Genomic DNA, 22296 nt, shown 5'->3' with positions numbered 1-22296 from the left:
ATAAAATAAAAAACCCTGTACTTTTACTTTGTTACGCTGGGCAACACTCCTCTTATTAATTTATTTTAGTGCCCCATATTTTAATGAGCTATGCCCCATTCACAAATTAATCACTCGTTTGAGTCGATTCTGTTTAAAGACTTGATCAAACAAGTTGGCAAAACTGTCTAAATTGGGTTCATGAATCAGTTTGAATTATTTGTTCAGTTCCCTATATTCAGTCAATTGAAACAAATCTGCAGATGCATCCTATTGTTTGACAGTGATGAAGATCTTTATCAGCTGAACATCTACTTATCTGTGAACGATTCCACAGGTATAGTTACATTCAATTTAATTTTATACAGATCTTTTTTTTTTACAACCAAACAGATTATTACGCTAAAAGCACACAATTACCATTACTACAAAATATAATATTACCAGTTTTTTTTGGACATACCTTAATTTATACATTAAATAAGCTACCATTGTGCACAGAGAACGAAATGAACACCCAGAACCTGCAATTTGTGTGTATTGTGCAGTGGCGGCGACCTGTTTCTCTTGAAAACGAATGCCTTTGCTTAGATACAGTAAACCAGGTTACACAGGTTACAAACATATATTTGATTACATTTTGGAGAACAGGCGAAAGAAGATCCATCAATGTGCATTTATTTGATCGTTGTTTGTGTTCAGATGTTCAGTAGGGTCATGGGCACAAGCACATTAGAAGAGTTTTCACACTTTTTTCTCAGTGTCTGTGTCAGATTTGCTGTAGAGTATATATCGCTTTATGTGAGTGGACCGTATGTATGTGAAAAAAGTTGGATATACTTTTAGTACTTGCAAGTAGTGGTTATTAACCCTCTACTACCATACGCATTAATAGTGAGAATTATGAAACCTGTAAGGTTGTGTTCAATTGATAACAATCTGGTGTAGTGACAAGTCTAATTAATTAACGGAATGAATAGCTGATATAAAAATTTGGATGACTAGTAATTTTCTATTGCTTAATTCTGGAAAAAAAAGATTCCCTTTCAAGGGAACTCGAGCTGCGTTTGAGACGCGATGGGAACGCTCTGCGTGATTACGTCGTGAAGCACGTGTAAAATCAGTCCAATGGAAGCCCACTACGACATAGGTGAGGTCATAGACCAGGAAACTATAAAGCAGCCCTGAAATCAGACCGCGACAGCTTCTATACCTTCAGCAAGCGCTCTCTGTATATCTGTCCTTGTCTATTTATTGTTATCTGTCAAGCCCAATATATCTATCATTATTATGGCGAGCAAGCAAGATTATAGACGGTGTGTTGTTCCCTGCCCTCGTTATATAAGGGTGGGGACACACACATCAGCTTTGTGTTGCTTGTTTGGGAGTGGAGCATGCTCAGTCAGTCCTCGCGGGGGCTGATTGTGAGCATTGTATGAGTCTATCTATGAAGACGCTCCGCTCTCGCCGATCGTTCTTTGAGGAGGACGGTACGGTTCGCGCTCCCCGCGTGGGTCCCGCTGTTGCCTAGACACGGCGGCGACTCGCATTTGGGGTTCGAAAACGGATCTGACAGCGTGGGTTGGGACGGGCCCCGCCCTATCTCAGCTTTCACCTGCAGATCCAGTGTGCTGCGATTTCCAGTTCCGAGGAATTGGTATCGTTAGTGTTTTGTTAAGAAAAAGTGAACAAAACAAATAAAAATATTAAGAAAAAGGCAGATGTTTGATTTTTCAATAAATAGGCAGCTCATAACTCTGTTGAATAAAGAGGAGCTTTTAAAAGGAGGTTTTTCTAATGCTGTTGCTAGTTAAATATTTACTGGACAGCTGAACATTATGAGAGTGAAAATAAAAAGAGTTTATTAGATGAAATATATCTAAAAAAACAAAAAAAAAAACAGGAAAACTCTGTATCTCAGCCTGCTCGTCGGGGATTACTGGTTTTTCCCTATCTCCACACTGAGGTGTCGAGATCGTGGAATAAACCGGTTTCTATTTTATGTGTTTAATACCCAAATGTCTAACTAGAGTAATGTTATGGGTATTAAGTATCATGGTATGACAGTGCCTTGGATTATAGAGACGCTTGCGAGCTTTCTCTCTCCCGCGTCGGCGTCATCATTTTTAACCCACCAGCCATCTTTAATAATAAATACATTTTATTAGGCAGTACTGGTGGGTAAAGTATTTAAGGACATAGATGAATGTGGGGATGTCAGCATTGACTCTATTCGAGAATATATATATATATGTTTATATGTATACGTTTTTCTGATATAAAAATAAAGAAAAAGAAAGATAAATGTCTGTTCTTCTGGACGCTCCGCTTTCAAGAAAACTAAACCTTTCAGCGGCGTTCCAGAGGTTTCTTCCTCACCAATCTATGTTCCTGAAACTGGCATAGAGTGCAAAGAAGAAGACCTGAATGCCGAGGCTATCAGGCTTCTAAGGGTGGTCCCCTCCGGGGTAGGGACGGTTTTGAGAAATCGTTTCTCCTCGGCGCCCTCTGGGGTGCGACTCTCTGAGGAGGGTCGCAGCGCTGCCAGTTCGGTTGTTCCCTGCCGGTTCGCCGTTCAGGGCACCGAGGTGTCAGCGTCCCCATACGATCCTCCGAGGAGGGTCGTAGAGCAGTCAGTTCGGTCTCCCTGCCGTTTCGCCGTTTCAGGGTGCTGAGGTGCCTGCTTTTTCCTACGATCCTCCGAGGAGGGTCGTAGGAACTAAGCTAGTTAGAGGTAGGCAAGATCTGAGGACTGTCGTCATCTCTAATAAAGCTTAGACAAGAAGTCCTGTCGAATGAAAAAAAAAAAAAAAAAAAAAAAAAGAGGGACAGTTTTGAGAAATCGTTTCTCCTAACGGCGCCCTCTGGGGTGCGACTCTCTGAGGAGGGTCGCAGCGCTGCCAGTTCGGTTGTTCCCTGCCGGTTCGCCGCTTCAGGTCGCCGAGGTGTCAGCGTCCCTGTGCAATCCTCTGAGGAGGGTTGTAGAACGGTCAGTTCGGTTGTTCCCTGCCGGTTCGCCGCTTCAGGGCACCGAAATGATTGTTCAATCAAATCCAGAGGCCAGTCTCGAGAGACTGGTTCCCTTATCGGAATTTCTGGCAGCGTGGAAACTTCTGCCAAATATTTCTCTATGGGTCCTGCACATAATAGAAAGGGGTTAAACGGAGTTGTGGAAACGGTGGGCTTGGCCTCTGAGGGGGCCCAGCTCATAGAATCCGGTCTCTCGACTGAGGTCGTTGAGACCGTCCTTCAATCCAGAGCTCCTTCCACGAGAAAACTATGTACATTGAAATGGAAACGTCCCGGGTTACGTATGTAACCCTAGTTCCCCGAAGGGACGGACGCTGCGTGAAATCGCAGTGGGAACGCCCTCAGCGTGACGCGTCTGAAGCATGAATGAAATCAGTCAATGGAGAGAATGAGCGTACGGCGAGTGACGTCATCGACCAGGAAGCTATAAATATCCCCTGAGTACACAACACGCCAGCTTAAAAGTTACTGAAGCAGCGACCCAAGGGGATGCCGAGAGTATGGCAGGACACGCAGCGTCCGTCCCTTCGGGGAACTAGGGTTACATACGTAACCCGGGACGTTCCCCTTCAGGGACTACCGCTGCGTGAAATCGCAGTGGGAACGCAATACCCACATCCCCATACGACCAAATCCCCGTCGTGTGTCATTAGGAGACACAAACCGACGAGAGAACCTGAGCCCCGGGAGTGGAGCTAAGATCGAGGGAATAAAATCTAACGAAAGTGTGCGGTGAGGACCAGCCTGCCGCATCACAAACGTCCTGAAGAGAAGCTCCTGAAAGAAGAGCTGTAGAAGCAGCCATACTCCGGGTGGAATGAGCCCTTACAGCCAAAGTGAATGCTAATGGGCCGAACCATAAGCAAGTGGGATGGCCTCGACCACCCACTTGCTCATCCTTTTTCTAGATGCAGGACACCCTTTCTTAGGTGACCCAAACAGACGAACATTTGTTCCGATCTCCTCCACAGGGCAGCTCTGTGGACGTAAGCATCAAAACCCAAACTGGTCACAGCAAATTAATTTTCTCCTGGTCTGACGTCAGAAAAGGCGGAGGACAGAAAACCTGCAGAACTATAGGTCTAACTGAAACAGTTGGAACCTTAGGAACATAACCTGGTCTCGGAAAGAGAAAGGCCTTAACCAACCAGGAGCAAATTCCAGGCACGAGGGAGCCACCGAAAGTGCTTGAATATCTCCAATTCTTTTTAGAGATGAGATAGCGAGAAGAAGGATAGTCTTTAGAGTAAGAAACTTTTCCGAAACTTCCTCGATGGGCTCGAAAGGAGCAAGGGAGAGACCTTCTAAGATGACGGCCAGATCCCAAGCTGGTACCCTTGTGCGAACTGCAGGCCTCAGCCTCAAGGTGACACAAAGGAAGCGAGACATAAGCGGGTGTTTCCCGAGGGAACCTCCACTTGAAGGGGTGTGGTAAGCAGCTAAGGCCGCCACATACACCTTCAGTGTGGAGTGGGATAACCCTGTGGAGAGACGGTCCTGCAGGAAATCCAGGACTGTACCAACCGGGCAGTTAACTGGGTCCTGCTGGCGCTCTCCACACCAAGAGGTGAAAAGTTTCCACCTCGCGGCATATAACTTCCTCGTGGAGGGAGCTCTGGATCGGAGGATGGTCTCAACGACCTCAGCCGAGAGACCAGAATCTATGAGCTGGGCCCCCTCAGAGGCCAAGCCCACAGCCTCCATAGCTCTAGACGGGGGTGAAAGATCGACCCACTCGCCTGAGAGAGCAGATCTCTCCTGATCGGTATCTCTAGGGGAGAGCCGTTGAGGAGAGACACTAGGTCCGCAAACCATACCCGGGCCGACCAGAACGGGGCTATTAGCAGGAGACTGAGCCCGTCCCGGCGAACCCTCTCCAGAACTCCTGGGAGCAGAGCGATCGAGGGAAAAGCGTACAAGCGTGACCTTGGCCACGGATGTACCATCGCATCCAACCCCAGCGGGGCTGGATGGCTGAGAGAGAACCACAGCGGGCAGTGTGATGTTTCTCGAGAAGCAAATAGGTCTACCTCGGCAAGACCGAAATGTTTCCATAGGAGTTCCACCACCTCGGGGTGAAGACTCCATTCCCCGGGCCTCGGCCCCTGTCTTAACAGGATGTCTGCCCCCTGATTTAAATACCCCGGGAGATAAAAGCTCTCAGAGAAAGAATTTTCCCCTGGGACCATAGAAGGATCTGACGTGCCAGTTTGTAAAGCGGGCGAGAACGCAAACCCCCCTGATGGTTGATATAAGAAACCACCGATGTGTTGTCTGTCTGGACAAGAACATGGTGGCCCCTTAGGTCTGGGAAGAGGTGTTTCAGAGCCTGAAACACCGCCAACATCTCTAGGCAGTTTAAGTGCCACAGACGATGATGGTCCTCCCACAGACCCTGAGCCCACCCGTGAGAGAGGCATCTGTCATTAGCATAACGCGACGACAAGGAGCTCCTAACACAGGGCCTTGGGACAGAAACCAAGGATCTTTCCACATGATCAGGGCGTGATGACACCGTCGCAAACTCACGATCATGCGAAGCGGATTTCCCCTCGGGGAGAATCCCTTGGTCCTGAGCCACCACTGTAACAGTCTCATGTGCAAGAGGCCAAGAGGTATCACGTTGGATGCAGCTGCCATGAGACCTAGCAGTCTCTGGAACTGTTTTACAGTGGATGACTGGCCTAGCTTGATCTGATCTACTGCAGCGAGAATCAAAGCAATACGAGCAGGTGACAATCGTGCCTGCATCGTCGTTGAATCCCACACTACACCTAGAAAAGTGGTTCTCTGTAATGGAGAAAGAACACTCTTTTTGGCGTTGAGCCTCAGCCCCAGTCACTTGATATGAGCAAGAACGACATCTCGGTGCCGAACCGCCTGTTGTTCCGATTGAGCTAGAATCAAGCAATCGTCTATATAGTACAGAAAGCGGATGCCCTGTAACCTCAGCGGGGCTATAGCAGCATCCGTACACTTCGTGAATGTTCGGGGTGACAGTGCTAGGCCGAACGGAAGAATCCGATATTGGTACGCTTCGCCCCCGAAAGCGAACCCCAGGAACTTCCTGTGTTGAGGGAGGATAGATACATGGAAGTAAACGTCCTTTAGATCTATCATGACAAACCAGTCCTCGGATCTGATTTGAACATCCCCAGTGACAGACACAGCGCCCTGTAACGTACTGGCAGGGAACAGCTGGTCTGGGCACTCCACAACCCTCCTCGGAGGGGGCGAGCGTCCCTCGGGAAATCGCTCGCCAAGTCTCTCTACGCCCTGTGAAGGCAGGGTTAGTAGAGCAGACCACTGAGGGCATCGGAAAAGACAGGGCACCGTGTTCTTGTGCAGTGAACTCAGGTCTTTCACGATAGGGACCACCCTCAGAACCCTGACGTTCAGCACGTCAGGATTTTTTTTTTTTTTTCGATGAAGTAGTATCCTAACTCCTTGCTGGGTGGGGGACCCATTCCGCCAGGAACTCTACTAAGGGAACCAGCCTCTCGAGGCTGGCCTCCGGATGAACATCCCGAGTGACAGACACAGCGCCCTGTAACATACTGGCAGGAAACAGCTGGTCTGAGCACTCCACAACCCTCCTTGGAGGGGGCGAGCGTCCCTCGGGAAAACGCTCGCCGAGTCTCTCTACGCCCTGTATAGGCAGGGTTAGTAGAACAGACCCCTGAGGGCATCGAGAAAGACAGGGCACCGTGTTTTTGTGCGGTGAACTCAAGTTTTTCCCGATGGGGACCACCCTCAGAGTCCTGACGTTCAGCCCGTCAGGACTTTTTCGACGCGGCCTTTCTGGCGACAATGACTGTCCTCAGATCAGTCCTGCCCCGAGAAGGCCGCGCCGGAGAGCACCCCGCCTCGTCCCTCCAGTTTCTCTGCAGGGGGGCACGAGACGTGACACTCCGCTTCTGCTGTGCTCTTTTTGAAGACGAACTCGACGAAAGACTTTGCTCTGGTTGAACATTCTGCGTGACAGACACAGTGCCCTGTAACGGCGCACCGGCAGGGAACGACTGGTCTGAACACACTAGAACCCTCCTTAGAGGCGGCGAGCGTCCCTCGGGAAAGCACTCGCCAGACCCTTCTACGCCCTGTTTCGGCAGGGTTAGTAGGACGGGCCCCTGAGGGCGCCGGGAGAGACAGGGCACCCTTAAGGGAGGTGAACGCAAGTCTCTCTCGGCGGGGACCCCCCTCAGATTTCCTTTGAGCAGGTCGGCCTGAAAAGCCTGCATAAAAGTCATCGTATGCAAACATGCAGCCGCCTGCCGAGCCACCGAGTAAGCCTTCCCCACCAGCACAGAGGTATATATATTTATTTATTTATTTATTTTTTGGTGGAAGAGCCGGTGCTTTAAGTGAAGACGATGAAGCAGGAGAGAGATAGCTCGCAAGCGTCTCCTCCGCCTACAGTATCGTCACATAACCAGCAGATTTAGCACCAACAATGTTACCATAAGCATTGGACTGATTTGTGTAAATTCTGCTTGAAACCGGTCTAACCCAGGTCTTTGAAAACTCAGCATGAAGATCTGGGAAGAACGGTAAGCACCGGCTAGAAGGTTGAGGTCGTGCAGACAGAAATCTATCATCTAGATTGCTTTTAATTCTAGAAACCTGTCTATCAGCTGGCCACTCGATACTGTTATTTTTTTTTTTTTTTAGCTTTTCAACAGCCCGAGATAATACATCCATCAAACCTTCTTCATTTGCAGTATAATGTGATAAACTAGTTTTCTCTGATAATAAACTTTCGACATCCAGCTCCTCAGAACTGGAAAATCTCAATTCAACATCATCATGTGCCTCCACCCGGGCAGAAGTAACCGCCGCAGCGCGTGCTTCCAGAGCCGGGTGAGAGGCACTAGATCTCGTCGGAGATAGCTGAGATAGGGCGGAGCCCGTCTCAACGTCGCCAGCGAGATCCATCTGCGAGCCCCAAGACAAGCGCCGCCGCTCTGCCTCAACAGAAGCGGGACCCGAGCCTCGGGGAGCTCGCAGCAAATCACTCTCCTCGAAGAGCGATCGCCGCGAGCGCAGAGTTCTCAAGGGAAAACGCTCGCAATGCTGACAATCGACTCCCTCGAGAGCCGACTGGGCATTGCTGCACTCCCAAACAAGCCACACTTAGCTCGTGTGAATCCCCACCCGTGATGTGCCGAGTACAGGGGGGAACACACTTCTTATACTGCTCGCTCATATTGTTTTTTTTATATAAAATATATATAGTGAAAACTCCTGACAAAACAGACAAACACAATCGACAGATTCAGACACACACAGAGCTGCTGAAGTAACTAAAAGCTGGCGTGTTGTGTACTCAGGGGATATTTATAGCTTCCTGGTCGATGACGTCACTCGCCGTACGCTCATTCTCTCCATTGACTGATTTCATTCATGCTTCAGACGCGTCACGCTGAGGGCGTTCCCACTGCGATTTCACGCAGCGGTAGTCCCTGAAGGGGAACTGTCTAACAATTGATGGCTGCTCTCTGTTAGGAACCTGGGTGTGCTCTTTGATACCAATCTTTTATTTGAAAGCCACGTTTCTAGCATCTGTAAAACCGCATTCTTTCATCTTAAAAAGTTCATGTGTTCATGACCTCAAGGCTAGATTATTGTAATGCTCTTATGGGTGGTTGCCCTGCACGCTTAATAAACAAACTACAGCTGGTCCAAAACGCAGCAGCTAGACTTCTTACCAGAACCAGGAAGTATGACCATATTAGCCTGGGTTCTGTCAACACTGCATTGGCTCCCTATTAAACATCATATACATTTTAAAATATTGCTGATTACTTACAAAGCACTAAATGGTTTAGCTCCACAGTACTTGAGCGAGCTCTTAATGCATTATAGTCCATCATGTCTATTGCAATCTCAAATTTCTGTCTAGTTGATAATTCCTAGAATATCAAAATCGACTGCTGGCGGTAGATCCTTTTCCTATTTCGCATCAAAACTCTAGAACAGTCTCCCTAACATTGTCCGGGAAGCAGATACACTCTGTCAGTTTATATCTAAACTAAAAACACATCTCTTTAACCTGGTTTACACATTGAAAATTATACATTCCTATTATTCAAATCAGTTAAATGATTTTAATAATATTAGGCTGCATAAATTAGGTCATTCGTATTCGTTACATCATAAGAAGAATAGCATCTACGCTAATGTTAGTCTTTCTGCTTATTCCGAAGTTTACTGTAATCAGCCGGATCCGGGCCGTATTCAGATTAGATGGTGGACCTGCGTCTAGACACGACCACAACACATCCCTGAAGTGTCAGCAGAGATTGTGTCAACTAGACAATTGATCTGCCTGCATTGACACAATTATATGAGAACTGAACTGAGCTGGACAATGACATTACGGGTTTCTCCAGAGCGGCTATATATATATATATAAATTAATAACTTTTTTGCAACAAAAATGAAACATCACTGAACTTACATAAACTGGACTGTGATGCTATTTTCTTCTGGAAACAAATTTTGTTGCCTTATTTTCCTGTTATCTTTATTTTATTTTATTTATTCATTTATTTATTTTAACAGGGACAATGTAAATGTGCCAGAGTTAGCTAAGTAGCCAATTTTCATCTGTAGTTCCTGAGCAGGTGATACTAACTATTGTCCAACATCATCAATACAAAATTACAGTGCTTCAACAAATACTGCACCAAAAAAAAAAAAACACTAAAATGATCATGCAAAACTACATTACATTACAATATAATTTTGCAAATACTGCAGGAAGATGAAATACATCACAAAAGCGACATAAGTACAGTATGTAAAAACAAAAAAATTTATATACGTATATATATATAAGAAATATAAAAATATATAAATTGCTAATGGCTACATGTCTGTTGTGCCTTAAGCCATATCTTAAGTTTATGTTTAAAAGTTTTGTAATCTCTGCTTTGAAACAATCTGTATTGTAAAAGCGCTATATAAATAAATGTGACTTGACTTCTATTTGGTCACAGTTAAATGATGCATATAAATATTTTTTTCCATATCGCCTAACCCAAAGCAGTTTAACTAAAAAGTTAGTCATGCCATAGGTGCATTCACACACTTGTTTTGTGTGAACGGGTCCTAATACTCTGTTCCCTTTCAGTCGATAACGTCGGACGTAGTCGACGCGACTGAAATGGGATCACGCTAGGGAGCCTATCATCTTCGATTACTATTGAACGAGCCAATGGAATTTGGCGTGCGTGATTTGCATCACACACTCCGCCCCCGCGGCGCGGGTATAAATACGGAAGTGGATGCACGCACTAGTTGCCTTTCGCTTCGGAGCCGTTCGTCTTTGATGTCTCTGAAGAGTGCTGTTGTGTTCAACGAGCGAGTGTGTCGGTGTTCTTGCGGGAAGACCTCTCCAGTGTTGGTGTTCTACAGCGTGGTGCAGCGGTGATCGCGAGCTTCTCAGCTCTCAACTGCTGTTTTAACAGCATCAAATTTCTACTGTTTGTTTGTGTGTTGACGGTTGGTTAGAGGGCGAGAAGTGAGTGCTTCACTGTTAGTTGGAAGACTATTCAGTGTTTGCCGCGGTCATTCCCTGTGTGCTCCGGCACTGGTGACGGTCCCATTTCCTAAAAGAGCAACACGGGTGTGAGTGCGTCTTTTTCAAGATGCCATTCCATCCGTGCGTTTCTGGGTGCGGTCTGGCACTATCCCCTTCTGACGGTCACGAAAGTTGTGTCGCATGTTTGGGCTTACAGCATGCTGAGGCAGCTTTCGTGGATGAGACATGTTCTCACTGCGGGAACATGTCCATCTCGGTGTTGAGATCTAGACTCGCCTTCGTTAAAAGCGTTGGCGCAGTCCCCACCTCTGGGCCCCGCCCCTGTTCTTCCTCTGGGTTACCTTCCCAGAGGAGGACTGGGGTGCCGTCCAAGCTGGGTGATCTGAGGATCACAGTGAGGGGTAATCCGCCCGGCCACGCCCCGTGGGTCCCTCACTCCTCTTTCACACCGCAACCGGTGGAGCTCCCCATTGATCCCGCTGGTCCCTCTGTAATGGACGGGCCAGCCGTGTCATTTGGGGCCCCTCCAGGGGATACGTTGTCAATCGCAGCATCGGAGGGGGAGCTGAACTCTGGAGATGATGACTCGGCTGCACTGCCTCCCTCCGGGAGACCAGTGTTGCCCGAGCCAGATCCAGAGATGTCAGCTATGCTGAAAAAGGCCGCCGAGGCGGTAGGGCTCGTGTGGAACCCTCCACCGTGTCCCGAGCCGTCTCGGTTGGATGATTGGTATATCGGGGCGGGCCGTACTGGTTCTCAGTCCGCCGCCCCGGTTCCTTTCTTTCCTGAAGTGCATGAGGAGCTTACGAGGGCATGGATGGCACCTTTCTCTGCCAGAAACCGCCTGAGTAGCTCCTCCCCTCTCACTACCCTTGATGGGGGAGCGGTGAAGGGTTACGAGGCTATCCCTCCGGTGGAGCGGGCCGTTGCGATGCAGTTATGCCCAACGGCGGCCGCTTCCTGGAGAGGTGATCCTCGTCACCCCTCTAAAGCCTGTAAGTTCTCGTCCGCTCTTACGGGCAAGGCTTACAAAGCTTGTGGGCAAGCCGCTTCCTCCTTGCATGCCATGGCGTTGCTCCAGGTCCACCGGGCCCAGGCACTCATGAACATGCACGAGGGTAGTTCGGACCCTGAGCTCATGGGTGAGCTCCGCACTGCAACTGACCTCGCCCTCCGGGCGGCGAAGGTTGCAGCTCGCGCGGTGGGTTCGGCGATGTCCACACTAGTGGTCCAGGAGCGCCATCTCTGGCTCAACCTGGCCGATATGAGAGATGCGGACAAGGTTCGGTTCCTGGACTCTCCCATTTCCCAGGTTGGGTTATTCGGCGACGCTGTGGAGAACTTTGCCCAACAGTTCTCTACAGCTCAGAAGCAGACGGAGGCCATCCGGCACATCCTGCCTCGGAGGGACGCTGCTGCCTTCACCCGCCCCCCGAGGTCAGATCCTCCGCCTGCTAGTCGCCGAGGGCGTCCGCCTGCAGCCGCCTCAGCTCCCGCCGAACCACCGCAGCAGCCTTCACCCAGGTTCCGGCGCGGAGCCGGCCGCGGAAGGGGCGCCCAGCCCGCTCCAGGCGCTGCCAAGCCAGGTGGTAAGTTCCAGCGCAAAAGAAAACGCTGAACCTGGACGGGCTCTCAGGGATGGAGGAGTTGCTTGTGGAGTGGTCGCCGATCCACTCCCTCTGGCTGGTTGGAGGGCCGGCTGGAGTTTTTTGTTATGTGTGTGTCTGTTCCGCCGCTGGCCCCTATAAAAACGGGGTCAGCGGTACCCACATATTCAGAAGAAGAGCAATTTTTCTATTCCTGAGTCCCAAGTGGGCCAGTATGGCGGATGTGACCCTGTATAATAGCCTTACATCCCCCAGCTTCCCTTGGTCGCCAACAGGCAGCTTGGGGCGTTCGAGGACCCGGTCATCCGCCTTCTCACGTCCCCTGCCGCTGGTGGAGACAGGTAAGTGTTGCACTGCACACTAACACCACTGTCTCTACTTTGCTGCCCCACCTCAGGCTCGGCGACCCCGCTCAGGTCAGTGATAGTAACATCACATTAGGTGTTGAGCAGACGTGCTCCTGAAAATTCAGTGATATTCTTCACACCAAGTGTTGAGCAGTGCTCCTGACTTGTGCGTGCTTATCTCATCCTGCTGGCGAAGGATTTGATATAGCCGCTCCTCCAGCCGGTACGAAGGCCAGTTGTAAACTCGTTCTTCGTGCTACTAGGTGGTGGGTTGTGACCATCTTGGCCCAAGATTGGTCTGCAGCTTTGGCCTGAAGGACACGTGGTGTCCTTCCCCTCGAGTGCTCCAGAGCCCGTTGGGTCTTCAGGTCAACTGGAAGAGAGCTCGCCCACGGGCTGAGTATCTCTGTTTCAGTTTTGGAGAGGTACTCGATCCAACACGTCTCTCCAGTGAGAATGTGTTCAGCCGGTGTTGAAGTGAGAAAGGGTCCCACTGAAAAGATTCAGAGGCTCCTGGGGTATACGATAGCGACAGCCTAAGTTGGCTTCCTCCGTATGTGACCGCTTCAGCGCTAGCCTTACGATCGAGTCCCGAGGTGACCAAGGGCGTGTTTTAACGGGGGCCTGGGCGACCCCCGACTACACGGGCATTCGTGCCTCGAGTTGTTAGACATTGCGGGTGTCACAAACTCTCCCGTCACCTCCTCCTTGGAGTCAGACGCTTCTGAGGGCGCCTTGTTCCACCCCTCCCGCTTACTCAATCGTGCCGCCATCGAGCCTCACGACAGTTATAGCCAGGGCAAGTGGAGACTCCATCCCCTGGGTCCGCTGGGTCTTGACCATTCCGGGGCCGCTCAATTGCCCCCCCGGTTTTATTTTTCCGCCAGTGTTTGAGTAAACCGAGCGGACTACCCTTGGACAAACACGGGGTCCCAGCTGTCCCAGGGGCCCGCAGAATACGTTTAACCCCAGTGAGCCTTCTAAGAAGTGACGGCGACTCAGGGTCGCCTTGCGCTGCTCAGGTCAGTGAGATCATCACACTTCATGTTGAGCAGAGTTGCTCCTGAAACTCAGTGAAGTTCATCGCACTCAGGTGTTGAGCAGCAATGCTCCTGTAGCTCAGTGAGTCCATCACAGGTAGCGCAGTGAATTCATCACACGCAGTGCTGAGCAGAAATGCTCCTGGTGCTCAGTGAAGTTCCTCGCACTCAAGTGTTGAGCAGTAATGCTCCTGAAGCTCAGTGAGTTTATCACACTCAGGTGTTGAGCAGTAATGCTCCTGAAGCTCAGTGAACTTGTCACACTCAAGTGCTGAGCAGAAATGCTCCTGTCGTTCAGGGAAATTCTTCGCACTCAAGTGTTGAGCAGAAATGCTCCTGAAGCTCAGTGAGGGAATGCTCCTGAAGTTCAGTGAACTTGTCACACTCAAGTGCTGAGCAGAAATGCTCCTGTCGCTCAGTGAGGTTCTTCGTGCTCAAGTGTTGAGCAGAAATGCTCCTGAAGCTCGGTGAGTTTATCACACTCAGGTGTTGAGCAGGAATGCTCCTGAAGCTCAGTGAACTTGTCACACCCAAGTGCTGAGCAGAAAATGCTCCTGAAGCCCAGTGATCTTCACATGTTGTGTTGAGCAATGCTCCTGTCTTTTGCGCCCGTCACTTGCACCTACGTGCCATGTCAGGAGAGGAACAGGTCTTCATAGTTGCCCCTTATTGGCCCAACTAGACCTGGTTCCCTTCAACAGCCTTCCTGACTTCCCCTGGAAACTCTTTCGGGGACGGGGCACGATGGCACACGCGTTCTTCCCCCGGAGATTCCGGGCGGTCTTACATCTGAACGCGGAGGTTCAGGTGGCTATCACAAGACATGTGATAGTTACCATCACTTCTGCGAGCACCCCCTAGAATTGGGTAGCGTGCTTACGCCTTTAGAAGTGGAACCTAGTCGTTGAGTGCGTCTTCTCTCCTGAGGAGATCCTGAAAGCTTTCGATCACTTCAGTGCTCTCTTTCCTGCAAAATGGGTTGCAGTAGGCTGTTTTCCTAAATCACCCTCAAAATGATATTGCCTCGGTGTTTAAACGACGCTCATCGTGTTGCAGAAGTATGCAGAAGCACGTTCTGGTCGTCAGGTTCCTGAGGAGCAAGGTCTTGTAAATCCTTGTGTCCCTCTTTATCCTCTTGGGCCTTGTCCCTGGTGCGACTGCACTGCAGAGACCGCCCCTGAGCCACTGCAGGTAGTGAGTTAAAAATTCTGTTATATCAGTTCTCCTGCTCGCGTGGTCTCTACTAGAGGGTAGGGACTTGCTCGCTTTCGGTCAACGTATTGTGCCTGGAGTCTGGGCCGGCTAACTCTCACAGGCTGAGACCCCGGCTCGGATTGTGCCCAAGGTTCCTACCTCTCCCGTAATAGGAGCAGGTGGTGAGCCTGCAAGCGCTGCCCTGGAGGAGGCAGATCCAGCCCTGGCTTCTCTGTCCGTTTGCTTGGACGTGTACAGAATGCAAGTCATAGACCTCAGACCAGCTCTTCAAATATCTGTTGGAATTCAGCAGAGAGGGAAGGCTGTTTCCATGCAAAGTTGGACTTAGTGCTTGCCTTCATTTCGGCAAAGATCCGAGATGCAACATGTCCACTTAGGTGTTGAGCTCCTCTATGATGAGTGTAAAGGGCTCCGCCTGGGCGTTGACGATATACTTTGCTAAACAGATTCTAGAGTTGGGGGCTGGACGACACCTGGTTGAACCGCTGCTTCCCGTGGGCTCCCTTCTCATGAAGCCAGTTTCACCGTGAGCCCGGTTCAAGTGTCGGCTTGCTGCGCCATTCCCCTCCTATGGACTGGATACGTGCGCCTTTTTACTCCAGTTGAGTTCCCTTAAAATTGAACCCTGTTGAGTTCCTCCACACCCCTCCGACGTCGGACGTGCGGAACGTCTGGTGTTAGGCCTACCACTCGTAAGCAGTGTGGAACCTGTGTTAGGCTGGGTCCATATGTTGCGGTCCCTTCGGTGACCCCATATGTGTATTCTTCCACGATACGGCTCCCTGCGGTGAGCCCGTGTCTTCCCTCGGCAGAGTCTCTCTGCCGTCACTGTCCAGTGTGTCTCCCCCCGTCTTAGGCTGGAGCCACCCCAGTGACATTCCATATGTTAGACTGCCCGGTTTCCGCCCAGTTCATATGTGTATTCTCCACATTACCTCCCTCTGCGTTGGATGTGGCTTCCGCAGCGTCCCTTCCTTCCAACTTACGGGGAACGCTTTCCCAGTGGTCCTGTAGGAACAGCAGTGACTTCCCTGGCCTAAGCCCTGTCCTTCCCCGCCTTAAGTTTGCGGGGGCATCAGGAGGCTTTGGTTTAGGCACTGGAAGGTGGCAGCGTTAGTGGCGTGTTCAATGGTTGATCCCATTTCAGTCGCGTCGACTACGTCCGACGTTATCGACTGAAAGGGAACGTCCTGGTTGCGTATGCAACCCACCGTTCCCTGAAGGAGGGAACGGAGGACGTAGTCCCCTTGCCACTACCGCTGGACCACCGCTGACCCCGGGTTACTCTCGGCTCCTCAGCGAAAAGCAACTAGTGCGTGCATCCACTTCCGTATTTATACCCGCGCCGCGGGGGCGGAGTGTGTGATGCAAATCACGCACGCCAAATTCCATTGGCTCGTTCAATAGTAATCGAAGATGATAGGCTCCCTAGCGTGATCCCATTTCAGTCGCGTCGACTACGTCCTCCGTTCCCTCCTTCAGGGAACGGTGGGTTGCATACGCAACCAGGACGTTTCGCTACTTCTACATAAAGACTGTTTTAAGAGTGTTATGTTTATCATTAGAAACATTTCTCTTTAATTTGAGCTGTAGTGTGTAACTGGCAGCTGTACCTCAGGCAGTCCATGCATCCTCCTCTGCCGTCTGTCCTCCATGAAATTAGTCAGCCACTCTTTCCTGTCATCCGTTTTCTTCTTACTGAAAGCCTGAGCAGAAATCACAGACAATGTTAACCAATATGTCCAAGTTATATGCAATTAATATCTGAATCAATGTAATGTTACACAAAACACAGTACAAACAAGATCCAACATTATGAACAGCAGCGAAAAAACTAACCAGTGTAATGGCCGCATCATCTTCGGTGCCATTGTACTTGAACATAATTCGATGTCTTTCCATGTCAGCAAAATATTCCTTTGCTTCTTTGCTTGTGCTGGTACCCAAACCTGACAAATATGCAGTTAACATATAGTCAAGAATGCTGCTTGTTATTTGATGCAGACTTTTTCAAATAACCAGAAAACAAACCTTTATAGTACTTTATGTGCCAAGTTTTAAAATTATCTGTGTGCTTCTTCCATTCTTCAAATTCTGGGATGCTGTAGAACGATACTGCCTGTTTGTTCTTATTGGCCTAAAGAGAAAGTTTAAGAAACAAGTATAAAAGAACTTGATAAACTGAACTTTTTTGTTGTTGTAGTTGGATGATTATCATACCTTCACAATGGGTGTGATGAACTCCTCTAGGAAGGTGTGCTTCAACAGAGATGGCCAGTTGTGATGGAAGAAGTTAATGAGAAGACCCTTGATGTGAGAGCCATCTTGATCCTGATAGTACACATAACAGAAATTATGAATAGAGGTTTAGGGAAATCATAAAAAATCCTGCATGCATTCTGAATAGAAAGTGTCTGTTCTCTTAAAAATTTAATAAGATTAAGACCAACTAAAGCACATAATCACACCTGATCAGTCATGATCATAATCTTTCCGTAGCGTAAGCTCTTCAGGGATTCTGGATCTTCATAGCTCTTCTTGTACTGAAGACCCACAATTTTAATGATGTTGTTGATTTCTGCATTCTCCATTATCTACAATCAAAGCAAGAGTCAACTATCAGTTAAAAAAAATCACAGTCAAAACATATTTGATGTTTAATAAGCAGATATGTTTAAAGTGGAATTTTGGGCCAATGAGATTTAACTGGGGTGGGGTTATCCAGTAGGGCTGTAACTAATGATTATTTTGATAATCGGTTAATCTGTCAATAATTTTTGTCGATTAATCGATGCTGTCCTCCAAACAATGTGTAATATTAAACCTATGAAATCAAATATAGTGAATGTCTCTATGTAGGCTATGCTTTACATCAGGGGTGCCCAATCCTGCTCCTGCCGATCGACTGTCCTGCACAGTTCATCTCCAACCCTAATCAAACACACCTGCCTTTAATTTTCAAGTGATACTGAAGACCTTAATTGGTTGCTGGACAGTCGATCGACAGGAGCAGGATTGGACGCCCCTGCGTTACATTATAAGAAAAAAGGGTTAAAATACAAACATTTCATTCTAAACCTAAAATCAACTGATTGCTTACTATTTTAAAGCAGAAATTAAAACGACTTCATTAAAAATGATAATAAACAAAAATAAAAGCACAAAATCTTAACTTTACAAGGTACAAGGCATGAAGAACACACATTCACTCGTCTGAACATGGTAATCATATTACATTAATGGATTATTCGGTTTAACCTTTACAGTTACTGCTCTCAAAAATATGATTACTTGTTTTACATGTAGAATTTGAAACCTACACTTAATTTCTATAAAAAAATTATTTTAGCAAAATGTGTATTTTAGTCATAATTATTGCGCTCCTATTCTACTGTGCTTCGTCTGTTTGACGCGCTCTTTGAAAACCTAAGTATAACAGGACACTTGTTGTAAGAATATGCTAAATGGAAATACTCACAGGACTTTCTAACAATTACAAATAAGGATCAAATGAAAGCTATGCGATGAGGAAAAACGAATCAAAGGCATTAAACAGCACACACATCTATCGAAGCATGAGAGGGCAAGACGCAGTAAACACCAGGTCTGTTAGACGCGCTTATAAATTAGTGATCGACCGATGTATCGGTTTACCGATATTTTTCCCGATATTTAAGCATTTTCCCATAATCGGGAATCGGTTTTGTAATATCGGATTTTCCGATAAACGGCGCCATCTTGTGGCCGTTTTGAGAATTCCGCCATTGCAGCCCGCGTCTGAGGAGATCAGTCAATAACAACTCTGTGCACAGGTAAAGTATATGTTCTACTTGCTTTGCTTTAATTATTCAACTTTATTTAACATAACAGACATACATGCAGAAATGAGATTTGAGACATAAATGCCTGATATAGTTTATTTATGCAGCTTGGTTCTAAAAAATTGAGACGAACTCATTGAGCCACGTACCGTAGCCTAATCCGTCATGTCCTTCCCCAATAAAGACGTAACTTTACATGAATTAAATAAAACAGACATGAATAAGTGCATGTTGAAAATAAAAGCGCTGAATTTAATTCTCTATCTGTTGTATTTGCTCACCATTAGTCTCGAAAAAAAAGTTCGTTCATATTGCTGAGCACTCACTGGGTTGATGATCAGGAATGCTCAAGCACGGCCACTGAATGAAACTTTTGACAAGATTATCTTGTTTAAACACCCTAGATTATATTATCATTTACTACATAGCAATTATTTCGCTATTACACATCTAAATATACCTCTTTGTGGAAATTAATTATTTATTATCTGCACTCGCGATCGCGGTTGAGTAACGTATAGCCTAATGTTATAGTTATGTGTAAATGCATAGATAAACAGCACTTTGTCATAAAGCATTTCATGATCTAGACCGACAAAAATATTAATAATAATTAATAACATACTAGTTGGAAAATGCAATGATGTATAGGCTATGCTGTTTTGTTTGTTACTTTCCTGATGTTATAGGCTATTCCAGCTAATATTATGCAGTGAATTAATATTACCCAGTGAATTATTCCTCACTCTTAGTTTAAACCTATTAAACGGCACATAAACCTTCTAAAACTGTTTAAAATGAATTACATTTCTGCAAAGGTGATATGACTCCCCTGTCAATTATTTTTTCCATATGAAAACATTAGACTTTTAACATTTATTTTGCCTATTGTTAACATTGTTGCTGCTAATGCTTATAAATGATATGTATAATTTAGATATAAATTATATAATGTAATAATATAAATGTTTTTATTGTAATTTGATTAGTTTACCATTTATGAAAACAAATAAACATATCCAAATATGTTAGAATAGTTTTTTACCTCATCAAAGCTTTTATTTTTAAACAAAGACACTTAGTAACAGTGCACTTTATTTTTTAGACTCAGACCCCTCTATTTATTTGTGTATAAATATAAAGGTTTTTTTTTTTGTATGCAAGGAGGGAGTGATTGTTATAAATAAAATGGTTTGTTCAGTTCATTTGTGTTGTAATAATTGTGCCAAAAACAGAAGTATAACAGTAAATAAATATCGGTTCTGCATATCGGTTATCGGGCACATACACATGCAAATAATCTGTATCGGTATCGGTTATAAAAAATCAATATCGGTCGATCACTATTATAAATATAAAGCATTCTCATGTACCTTTTTCAATATTGTACTTCATCATTACATTCTCTGCTTTTATATTCTAGTATGGTTTGTCTTTCCGTGTCAAGATTCCTGCAGCTTACCTGTTTGTGTGTGGCCTCCCTCACGTTGAGGATCTTTCCCCTGAGCGGAAACACTCCATATCGATCTCGCCCGATCACTCCTAAACCAGACACAGCCAGAGACTTGGCTGAATCTCCCTCAGTCAGGATCAGAGTGCAATCTGAAGAGTGTTTCCCCCCTACATGACAGAGCAAGAGTTACTCAAAGATGAATCAAACATTTTAAACAATACGTTCATATTTACTCTACTTTAAGTCATCTGCCAAGCAAAGAAGCTGCTACAATATGCAATATTGAGCAAAACTGCAATTACCAAATGAAATAAGTCCAACAGCCTCTAATTTTTTTTTGTAACATTATTATTGACTATTAAACATTTTCTACACCACTTCTCTTTAACATTTAGCCTACTTTATGGGAAAAAAAAAAGAAATATAACATACAATACAGAAATATGATTTTTGGACCATATCGCTAAGTCCTAATGAGCAGAACATGATCTTTAAAATCTGGTGATATGGCTGTGGACAGCAGAAAAGAGAAAAGGGGTATATCTTTCATGAACTCACCAGCATCATTGGCGTCGTCTAGTTTTGGAATTCCTTTAATCTTGCTGTGTTTGACAGAGGAGCATTTCTTGTTGAGCTGTGTCTGAGCCTTAAACTTCACCCAGTTCAGAATGCTCTCCACAATACCACAATTTGTGGCCTATGATTGGACAAATAACTAAGATATTACCACAACTCAATGGTTATTGAAGTCAGAATTAAACCAAATATTACCAATTGATTTTCTTAATACATGTTACGTGTTGTCTTGTGCACATTAAATGTGAAACTTTTCTCTTTTTCTATCATCAGAACTAAGATAAGAGATAATCACACACTTACAGATCTGATGAATTTCTCAGTGAGAGCACATTTGGAGCCAAAGCTTTTGGTCTGTAGAGTCATGTTCTCCTTGGTCTGGGAATCAAAGGTTGGGTTCTCGATCAGGGCATTAACAAATACCCACAGATGGTTTTTAACCTGAAATTAAAAAAATTCTTAGAATAGTTGAAATAGGACATTCTTAGCACTCAACATCTTAAGATATTGAAGAAGCAAATTTCCAAGTGTGTAAATAGATATTATATCTTGTGAGTGTGTTGAGCAGTGAATATAAACCTGGAATGGTTTCACAGAGACTCCAGCTTTGTTCTTCTTCTTCACCACTTCAATCAGTTTCGCCACAATTTGGTCCACAACATAGTCAACATGTCTTCCTCCCTAAGATATCACACATCTCATAAGTATTACATCACTTTAAAAGAAGCATCTTAAAAACAGATGAATATTAAGAAACCACCAGTATAGCAGATGCGCTGAGTGGAGTATAGCAGAGAATGCTGTGTTATTGTTGTTAGTTTAGTTTGTTTAACCCTCCTAACAGTGCACAATTAATTTAATCAGCTTTAAAGCACCACTGCTATATTAAAACAATCAGATTGGGGTCTGGCATACCTTAAACTAGTTTAATTATGCAGAGGTTTCAGTTAACTAGTCGTTTAGACAGCCAACCGACAATTCTGAAAAATGTGTGATTTTCTAAATCCCTAGTTTCAGGAATAAGTAACGGTGTGTTTCAGAGACCTTGGTGGTGGCAATGCTGTTGACAAAGCTGATTTGCTGGAAGCCCTTCTCACTCATGGTGAGACACACTTCCCAGCGCTCATTCACCGTCTCATTCACCACCTTTAGAGCGACTCCCGTCTCATCCAGTTTGTCCTTCACATAGAGATCCACATAACTGCGGAAACCATTCACCTGCAGCACGAGACAAAAATACATGCTCATTAGAGACAACAAGAAATTTCTAGAAATGTTTGTATGTCTTTCAGATTTAAAAGAAAATCCTCATCACACTGTTGTCTAAAAATCTCTTTTTTACTTAAGGAAATGACAGCTGACTTACGGGTAGCTTCTTTCCATTGAGCATGACTTTGACACCCCTACAAGAGCCAGCCACATCATACGCCCTGCGTGTTAGCAGAGCAACAATGTCCTTTTCCAGTTTCTCCATTTTGAATTTGGCCAGATCAGGCTGGAAGGTGACACACGTGAAGTCATCCCCATCAAAGTATTTGATCTTCGCCTCACTGGTCTTTCCCATGTTCTCCTGCCATGTCTTTGGGAGAGATGGGAGGAGAAAAACTTTAAATTAAAGTGTAAGACTTCAAGATAGCAGCAGTTTTATCACAACCACAACATATTTCCTGTAATCCAAATCA

At 46.2% G+C, this 22296-nt stretch overlaps 1 protein-coding gene across 2 annotated transcripts in view; it reads right to left on the bottom strand.

Annotated features, from left to right (window-relative positions):
- Window positions 1–22296, bottom strand: part of top2b (DNA topoisomerase II beta) — a 74645-nt gene that overhangs the window by 39839 nt on the left and 12510 nt on the right. For both annotated transcript variants that reach the window (XM_077222535.1, XM_077222536.1), the window contains exons 7-17: window positions 21981–22193; window positions 21659–21832; window positions 21194–21295; window positions 20918–21055; window positions 20597–20735; window positions 20048–20205; window positions 17233–17358; window positions 16985–17095; window positions 16796–16901; window positions 16604–16713; window positions 16378–16470 (exon numbers count right to left, since the gene is read on the bottom strand). In XM_077222535.1, the coding sequence (XP_077078650.1) occupies window positions 16378–16470; window positions 16604–16713; window positions 16796–16901; window positions 16985–17095; window positions 17233–17358; window positions 20048–20205; window positions 20597–20735; window positions 20918–21055; window positions 21194–21295; window positions 21659–21832; window positions 21981–22193 (1470 nt within the window). The remainder of the gene's footprint in view (window positions 1–16377; window positions 16471–16603; window positions 16714–16795; window positions 16902–16984; window positions 17096–17232; window positions 17359–20047; window positions 20206–20596; window positions 20736–20917; window positions 21056–21193; window positions 21296–21658; window positions 21833–21980; window positions 22194–22296) is intronic.

The sequence above is a fragment of the Siphateles boraxobius genome, unplaced genomic scaffold (genome assembly GCF_051911475.1).
Source record: "Siphateles boraxobius isolate OS27281-9 unplaced genomic scaffold, OSU_SipBor_1 89, whole genome shotgun sequence".
In the NCBI taxonomy this organism is placed as follows: domain Eukaryota; kingdom Metazoa; phylum Chordata; class Actinopteri; order Cypriniformes; family Leuciscidae; genus Siphateles; species Siphateles boraxobius.
This window is presented reverse-complemented; position numbering and strand designations above follow the sequence as displayed.